The 10,428-nt window shown below is 42.4% G+C and overlaps 1 protein-coding gene across 2 annotated transcripts in view; it reads right to left on the reverse strand.

The window, feature by feature from the left end:
* The window catches only part of ranbp10 (RAN binding protein 10), a 59,377-nt gene extending 49,757 nt beyond the window's left edge, over positions 1–9,620 (reverse strand). Inside the window, exon 1 of one of the 2 annotated variants that reach the window (XM_047822327.1) lies at positions 9,278–9,620. In XM_047822327.1, coding sequence (XP_047678283.1) covers positions 9,278–9,476 — 199 coding nt within the window. In that variant the 5' untranslated portion in view covers positions 9,477–9,620. The remainder of the gene's footprint in view (positions 1–9,277) is intronic. The other variant, XM_027161361.2, reaches the window with a different exon arrangement.
* Positions 9,621–10,428: the final 808 nt, after the last annotated feature.

A 10,428-nucleotide genomic window follows, 5' to 3' on the forward strand; every position in this document is an offset into this window, starting at 1 on the left:
TACGTACACACACACACACACTCTCGTACGTACACACACACACACACTCTCGTACGTACACACACACACACACTCTCGTACGTACACACACACACACTCTCGTACGTACACACACACACACACTCTCGTACGTACACACACACACACACTCTCGTACGTACACACACACACACACTCTCCTACGTACACACACACACACACTCTCCTACGTACACACACACACACACTCTCCTACGTGTACACACACACACACACTCTCCTACGTGTACACACACACACACACACTCTCCTACGTGTACACACACACACACACACTCTCCTACGTGTACACACACACACACACACTCTCCTACGTGTACACACACACACACACACTCTCCTACGTGTACACACACACACACACACTCTCCTACGTGTACACACACACACACACACTCTCCTACGTGTACACACACACACACACACTCTCCTACGTGTACACACACACACACACACTCTCCTACGTGTACACACACACACACACTCTCCTACGTGTACACACACACACACACACTCTCCTACGTGTACACACACACACACACACTCTCCTACGTGTACACACACACACACACACTCTCCTACGTTTACACACACACACACTCTCCTACGTGTACACACACACACACACACTCTCCTACGTGTACACACACACACACACACTCTCCTACGTGTACACACACACACACACACACTCTCCTACGTGTACACACACACACACACACACTCTCCTACGTGTACACACACACACACACACACTCTCCTACGTGTACACACACACACACACACACTCTCCTACGTGTACACACACACACACACACTCTCCTACGTGTACACACACACACACACACTCTCCTACGTGTACACACACACACACACTCTCCTACGTGTACACACACACACACACTCTCCTACGTGTACACACACACACACACACTCTCCTACGTGTACACACACACACACACTCTCCTACGTGTACACACACACACACACACTCTCCTACGTGTACACACACACACACACACTCTCCTACGTGTACACACACACACACACTCTCCTACGTGTACACACACACACACACTCTCCTACGTGTACACACACACACACACTCTCCTACGTGTACACACACACACACACTCTCCTACGTGTACACACACACACACACTCTCCTACGTGTACACACACACACACACTCTCCTACGTGTACACACACACACACACTCTCCTACGTGTACACACACACACACACTCTCCTACGTGTACACACACACACACACTCTCCTACGTGTACACACACACACACACTCTCCTACGTGTACACACACACACACACTCTCCTACGTGTACACACACACACACACTCTCCTACGTGTACACACACACACACACTCTCCTACGTGTACACACACACACACACTCTCCTACGTGTACACACACACACACTCTCCTACGTGTACACACACACACACTCTCCTACGTGTACACACACACACACACTCTCCTACGTGTACACACACACACACTCTCCTACGTGTACACACACACACTCTCCTACGTGTACACACACACACACACTCTCCTACGTGTACACACACACACACTCTCCTACGTGTACACACACACACACTCTCCTACGTGTACACACACACACACTCTCCTACGTGTACACACACACACACACTCTCCTACGTGTACACACACACACACACTCTCCTACGTGTACACACACACACACACTCTCCTACGTGTACACACACACACACACTCTCCTACGTGTACACACACACACACACACTCTCCTACGTGTACACACACACACACACACACACTCTCGTACGTACACACACACACACACTCTCGTACGTACACACACACACTATCCTACGTACACACACACACACACTCTCGTACGTACACACACACTCTCGTACGTACACACACACTATCCTACGTACACACACACTATCCTACGTACACACACACACACTATCCTACGTACACACACACACACTATCCTACGTACACACACACACTATCCTACGTACACACACACACTATCCTACGTACACACACACACACTATCCTACGTACACACACACACACTATCCTACGTACACACACACACACTATCCTACGTACACACACACACACTATCCTACGTACACACACACACTATCCTACGTACACACACACACTATCCTACGTACACACACACACTATCCTACGTACACACACACACTATCCTACGTACACACACACACTATCCTACGTACACACACACACTATCCTACGTACACACACACACACTATCCTACGTACACACACACACACTATCCTACGTACACACACACACACTATCCTACGTACACACACACACTATCCTACGTACACACACACACACTATCCTACGTACACACACACACACACACTCTCGTACGTACACACACACACACACACACACACTCTCGTACGTATACACACACACACACACACTCTCGTACATACATTAACACACCATCTTGTACACACACACACACACACACACACACACACACACTCAATTTATTAATCAGCAACTAAACAGGAAAGTACACAAGATTCTCAGGTTCACATAAAGGCCTGCAGGAATGACCTCTCTGTCTTCTGACACGGCTGCAATGTAAACAACAGAACACATCCAAGTCCTATTCCTTGTGAGATGCAGGACCTCCAGGACCATAAAGAAGACTAAAATCAAAACACACACAAACCCCATCACCATGCTGGTGCTCATGTTCCTCAAAGCCTTTCCACTCAGAATCATGGCAGAACTGATGACTCAGTGGTGTGACAGGACAGAAACAAATCCAGGACCAGGAGAAAAGGATAAGAGGGGAAACAAAGGGACAAAGGGCGGCGTTCCAGTGTCAGTAAACACAGCAACGACTAAAAAGAAGCCGCAACAATCCGACAACCTCGGGGAACATGCATGACTGTCTGTTTAGAAGGCAGAAGTTGTGAACAAAGCAGAATGTGAAGAAACCCACCAGGCCACTACATAAGTGTGCTACTTACTTAACTGTAAGGATATGCTTTATATGACCAAACATGACCTTTTAAACCATTTATCTACACCAGTGATGCCTTGTAAATGCTAATGTCCAAGTTTTTTATTAAGAAAATTCATAAAATACAGTTCTATAGGCATAACATTACATGGTCAAAAAGTGTGTGTTTAGGAAATTATTTAGTTTTAATAAGAAGTCCATCTTGTTGTAGTTATTAACTTCACTGCAGGAGACTCAAGAGCAAAGCTGTTTATCAATAACCGATCTATAGTCATGATTTCTGATCTGTCAGCTCATATAAAGCTCATAAAAAGCTAGTTGAACTGCATACAGTCAGAGGACCGAGTGGTTATTGATCCTGTTCTATTAAAAATGAACGTCAAAAATTTGTGAATGAAGTGAAACTGCAGCAGAGCAACACAACGACAGACTAGAGAATAGGGCTGGGCGATATGGCTGAAAACTGTATCACAATATCAGTGTTTCATATCGGTCGATATCGATAATTATTGATATTTTTTATGACCCATTTAAAATAAGGACCAGGAGAAAAATATATAATATTTAAACATTTTTATTTTAAACTTAACCTTCCTATGATCATAATTCCCTCAGTTATTAAGGCAGAAAAGTCAAAAACCAGGAAAACACAAATAATTAAAATGTAAACATAAGCAGGGCTCTCAAGTTTTGAAGACAGGCAAGAGTAACAACCCCACAGCGATCCCCCATAAATTTTTTTGTGAAACTGTGTTTCACCAGGATCACTGACCACATTTTAACCAAATACAAAGTATTTGTTCAATTTCCATTCATTAATTTGTGTGTGTGTGTGTGTGTGTGTGTGTGTGTGAGTGTGTGTGTGTGTGTGTGTGTGTGTGAGTGTGAGTGTGTGTGTGTGTGTGTGTGTGTGTGTGTGAGTGTGAGTGTGAGAGAGAGAGAGAGAGAGAGAGAGAGAGAGAGAGAGAGAGAGAGAGAGAGAGAGAGAGAGATTCTGACTGGTGTTGTTTATTGTAAGTGTTTGTTGCCTTTTTGGACTCCTTTATCATTTGTAATGTTGCTCCCATATAAAACAGTTCGGCTCAAGCCCAGCCATTTTTAGCGTCATGATTGAGGACAATGTCCTGTCCAGAGACAAGCTGTTTCGTGTTGAGGTTTTGTTCAAATATGGGTTTTTTTTCCATTGGTTGTTGCATTAAATCTCACCCAGATACAATAGTGCTATTTTCTGATTGGCTATGGTGTAGCCTCTTTTTTTGATTGGCTGATAAGTGTCAAGCTCGACTAAGAACTCCAGGGGAGACGCACTTGATTCCTGCCCGGTTCTATAGAGACAACGATGCGGGCAGATACATTTTGGGCGCTGCAGCATATTAAATATATGATAAATAGTCAAAATGTTTTTCTGCGTGAGAAATACGATGTGTGGTGGGAGAGCGGGACAAAAGACTGAAATGAGGGACTGTCACTCTCAATGTGTGACACTTGACAGCCCTGCATAAGTCTAAAGTCACAATGACCACTTAACAATTTTCTCTTAACATTCAAGGTGCAAAATGAAAGAAAATGTAAGAAATGGTTAATAAAGTGTAATAAAATAGTGCAAAGTGTTAAATATAAACATAGAGCTCAGGGATGCTTCTGGTCTGGACATGTGTATGTATGTACGTGTGTGTGTGTGTGTGTGTTAGTGTTGCAGCTACAGTTGTTGTTGGTAGAATACGGCTGTGCTCCAAAGGGTGAGCGTGGCTAAGGTGGTAAATCAAGTTTGTGGTATTACCGGGGTCTTGGCGAGAACGACAGTCTTGCATAATTTGCAGACGGCATTGGTCTGACTACGGTCAAACTTACAATATACAAAAAAACTGCCATACTGGCGAGCTGACGTCCTCTTTTATTTACCATTTCCTCGCTCGCTGCGGCTCATTTTCTGCTCATCAGTCGCTGGTTACTGGTACTGGTTATGTATATGTATATTATGCATATGTACATACATTATTTCTTCATCTATATTTTTATATAGTTTTCTTATACAGTTTATACCTGTTATTATTTTATTCTCATTTTTTTCTTGCTTTTTTATTCTTATACCGGACAGTTGCATAAAGCATTTCACTGCATATTGTACCCTGTATGTATGTATGTGACAAAATTTGATTTGATTTGAAGAGGAATCCAGCAGACCAACATGAGACAACGATATGGCGCAACCAAACATGATACTGTTAGATGATTGGCTGTTAGCGTGTCACTCCCTGCGTTGCTAGGTTACCAGAGAGTGAGTGCCTTTGTTAATGCCACCAAAGTTGCTTCGCAACCTCTTCCGACAAAGAATAAAAAATATTGAACGTTTTATTGAACACATTTTTATTGATATTGATCACGTGTCTATCGCGATACATATCGTTATCGTTTGATCGCCCAGCCCTAAGAGAGAGTAAGTACAAACAGCCGCTTTCTTAGAAACAACTCTCATACTCAGGATTTCCTTCTCAAAACAGAGCTTAGTACGTCCAACATAACATCAATTCCAAAAGGAACTTAACCTCAATCACGCACACACGCATGCACAGACACACGCACATGCAGACAGGCACAGACAAGCAGACAGGCACAGACATGCACGTGCACAGACAAGCAGACAGGCACAGACATGCACGTGCACAGACAAGCATGTGTGTGCAAAGACACAGACACGGGCAAAGTCTCACACACACAAAGTGACAGAAAGGTGCAAAGTCACAGACATGCGCAAAGACACGGACAATTTCTAGATTTTGGTCTACATGGTGTGTGCATGTGTGCATAGCATGTGCATGTGTGAAGTTAATGCTGTGTTTGAGGTCATTCTCCTCCTATAACTGCTAAGAAAACTGAAATGTAAGTGTAAGGTATTGGGTGGGTGGAGTTGTCACCACATCATTTGAATCTGCATAATGAACTCTGTTTAACTCGTATCTATGCTATAATATGAAATCCCAGCAGACTCTGTTCCACCCTGACAATTCTACACAGTGCTGAAACCGAGTGTGTGTTGATGCCAGTCATCTCCTTCCTTTTCCTTCAGGGTTCTTCCAGTTTTCCTATGTGGCACAATACCATAAAATGTAAACTTTCATCTATCTGAAAACATACAGCAGTTTCTCTGCTCTCTACAAACCTCAATCTAAAAAAATCTGAAAGTATTTCGAACACAGAGCTTTGGTGATATGGACTTCTGTGTCATTCTGGTAGCCTAATTAAAGCCGAGACAGCTCTTATCCTGACAAAGCAACAAATTAGCCTCAGTGCAGTGTTGAGAAACGGAAACAGGGCACACTAGCCAAAATAGCACTGAAATCACCAGGGCGAGGGGGAGTAGCAGCTTCAATCCCCTACAAAGACGAGCTGCTGCAAACGCCTCGGGACAAAAGGTGGCTGCATCCAGATTAGGACAAAGAGCCGAGCCAAGTACACGCTTCTGTCAATACTAATCATACTAAGCTGTTATGAAAATCTCAATTAAGCACCATTATCAGATCTCTACCCAACAACAACAACAACAGATCCCCAACACAACAATAAATAAAAACAATAAAGTCCTACTATGCATGCTGTTATACTGATGTCTGTACAAGTCTGTATCACAGTTGATACAGATGACAGATGAACATGCAGAAAAAAATCTGTCCGCAGTCTGTAGAAATTGTCATGTAGGACACACTCGTGCACTTTGGCTGGATGGCAGATACAGAGGTGATACTAAAGAGTTTGTCTCTTGCGCCACAATCTAGACTACTGTCAAACAAGCTTGGTATGTTAGTAAGGTTTCCATGCGCAAGAGGATAAAAAAAAACACCTTTATGACCATTTCACGGACAATAATTAGAAACATACGAAAAGAGTGAATAACAAAAACGCCTCAACTTATCAGACCGGGTCTACCCTTTTTGTTCCACTGCTCTTTCTGACTGTAGCAAGCTGACTAGAAGCATTCAAACAAAAACAAGAAAAAACATCCTGATTCTGTTTCTCAATTCAATATTTGATATCTGAACAAAACTTACTCCAAGAAAACGTCGGAGGAATGTGTTTATTTGAAGTTATGTAGAAAGTCTCTAAACACCTTACCAGATGCCAGACTTTCTCACCTGATATCACAGTCTGAACTCGAACACTAATACTCACCAATACTCATTATACTTAATACTTAGTCCACCATGCCAATGCTGGGCCCCTGAACAAGGCCCTTTACCCTCAATTACTCAGTTGTATAACATGAGGTATAAAATGTAAGTCACTCTAGAGGTTCTAAAGGGTGTCTGCCAAATGTAAAATGACATTTATTAACATAATTAAAGTGAAATAATTATTTCACATGTTTATAACCAGTGGCAAGGAATGTAGGAACATTACTTTACTCCCCAGATGCAAGTTGGTAAAACACCTTGAAGAATTTGCACAAATTCCACCTCTCTAAACTTTTTGACCAAAAATACCTCATTAATAATAATACAAAAGGTTTGTTCTGTATTTCTGTCCAGATACTATTAATATTGCACTGATACAAAAGTCACTTTCAAACACAAATGCGGCATGATATACTCCCACCTCCAACAGTGATTGACAGCTTTCTGTGTAAGGCATAGGAAAATTTAAAGGGAAGTGCGAGTTTGAATTTTGGCAGTCTCCGTATGTGACGCAGAGGGTATTTGCTATTTCGGTATGACAGTCAGGACTCGTAAGGCATGAGAAATGTGACTGCAGATGGACTTTGCTTTTCCATTTGAAATTTGGCAGCCATCGTACGTTTGTGTAAATGGTACACAGACAAAACTCTGAGTGGTAATGAAGTTAATTCTGATTCTGGTAATAAAGCAGTTAAGATGTTGCCGTTGTGTGATGCCACTGCCACCGAAGTGACGCCATGTAGCACAGGATTCTGACTGCTCTTATTTACGCCAGTATGCATTATTAAAGACATTTGTTTATTTTTGTATTATTGAAGCTTACTGGGCAGGAGATGTGTTGTAATTGTTCTGCTTGCCATGTCTGACTGATGAATGTACCAGTTTTTGAGCGACCGTGTAATTTTATCTAATTTTGGTCTTTTCAGTGGGGCGATGTGACCTGACCCTTTCGAACAGGTTCATAAATAGATAATGCAGCTCAGCTTTATGCGCTCTGCATTGTGACAGGCTGAACAAATCAGCTCCCCTGTCGGAGGTTAGATAATAAAAAAGGGGCGCTTAAACAAAGTGTCAATGTTTCAACATACTACACAGTACATCTGCAATGAGTAAACCGAGAGAGAGAGAGAGAGAGAGAGAGAGAGACAGAGACAGAGAGAGACAGAGAGAGAGAGACTGAGACAGAGACAGAGAGAGAGACAGAGAGACAGAGAGAGAGAGAGAGAGAGAAGGGGGGCTGAAGGCCAGAGCTCAGTGACTCAAAACACTTTTAATGTTCCATTAATCCACGACTAAGAGTTTATCTGTAGCTAAAATCCGCCCAATCTGAGTTGACACAGACACGACTGAGCTCCCAGACTAGTTTGGACCTAAATATAGCTAGTGTACAGCTTCAATATCACACACAATATATCCCAGTTTACTCATATAAGGTGTGTGTATCGACAGCAGGCCATATGACAGCTCACTGGCTTCAACCTGTACACACTGGAACTGGTCAGAAAATGAATCATCGGTGTGAACCAGGCTTCAGCAGTGAATGTAACCGGTTAATGTTACCTGGGATCTCACGGCCAATGCAGGGCTTTTCTAACACTGTGAATAATTTAGTGGGAAAAAAATGAGCTAGAAGACTGTTAGGAGTAAAACATGGCTTGGCCTGGTTTATAACGCTCCTGCTGGGAGAACAAGTTAGCCAAGTCAGCATTGTAATGCGTTATAACGCAAAACAACACCAGCTCACTGAAACCATGTTTTTGGCGTTAGCTAACCAGCTACAGCTACTGAAGACAGCTACTGTCTCTCTGAGCTGCTGTACAGGTCAAACCACAGAAGGAAACAAAGCAGAAGGACGGAAAATCAGATCACATCACATCACATCAGATCAGATCAGATCAGATCAGATCAGGGAGATTCCGCACATAATCACATTCAGCTAAAAACACAGCGCCAGTTTGTTTAGGCAACGTCAAGGCCCAAACCCTGACAGTTCAACACGCTTTACATGGTGTCCTGTGTGTGTACCTTTATAATGTACCCGCAGATTGTTCTGCGACAGCCCGATGTAGCTGTATTTATCCTTGGGGCTCCACGACCGGGGTAACGGGGTCTCTTCCTCGTTCACGGCCGGATAGAGCCGCTTCAAACGCTCGTTTAGCTCCTGCTCTTGATCGTTTAAAGTAGGATCCCCTTGTAACAGGCTGCCTGCCCCAAGCTCTGCCATTTTTGCTTGTGATTTGCTTCCCTTTCTCTGCTTTTTTCCCTACCTAGTTGTGTCAATCTTCTAAAAGGGAGAACGATAGACTGAGGAGAAATAGCAGTAGCGATATCCCCGGATAACCAACGGTCTACAGTCAGACACGGGGAGCATTATGGGTAATGTAGTTTAATGCATCGTCCTGTTTAATATACATAGACGACAAGCACGGAACCATAAAAATACAATACCCATAAATGAGTACGCGAAGCTCTCTGATGGACGAGAGACCGAAGTGTAGCTCAGTAAATATAGTTTAAATAAATCGCGAATTTAAAAAGTGCACATTCATGGCATCTTTGATTCGTTTGTTAATCACACGCGCAGGCGTCGAAATGTGTTACTGGAGCGTGTTTAGAATCCATGTTCATATGTTTACTCACAGTTTAGATGCAACTTTTTTTTAATCTAGGTTCTCTTTTATGTAACACATCATACTAATCCTCACAGATTAGCGCAGCGAAACCCTTGTTTGTTTGTGTTTAAATGCTTAAACTTGTTTTGAGTGGTTACATTTTATTGTTATTTATATGTAATGGTGTTAAAATAACTCCCGCCTGTTTGTACGATATTCCCTATAACAATATTCATAACTATGTCGTATAACAGGCTATTGTTAAGGAAGCTGCTCTCATTTTTCTATGTGATTTACACTTTATACAGGGTAGAAAACAAGCTCAGAAAAACAAGTTCATGGATCATGTGTGAAATGTATTAGGTGTCTAAATATTGCGTGAATGAAATTATACGACAAATAAAAAATTCTGATTGTTGATATACCTCTAACAAAAAAAATGAATACAACAGGCAATTATGCTGCCCCAAAAAAAGCCATATGCAATTACATTTTTAATCAGTTTTATTAACAGTAATTGCATTTTAATTTGGCATAGAAATGGCCTTCTTTCGATTCCTGGGC

This window comes from Tachysurus fulvidraco, chromosome 13 (assembly GCF_022655615.1).
Source record: "Tachysurus fulvidraco isolate hzauxx_2018 chromosome 13, HZAU_PFXX_2.0, whole genome shotgun sequence".
Classification (NCBI taxonomy): domain Eukaryota; kingdom Metazoa; phylum Chordata; class Actinopteri; order Siluriformes; family Bagridae; genus Tachysurus; species Tachysurus fulvidraco.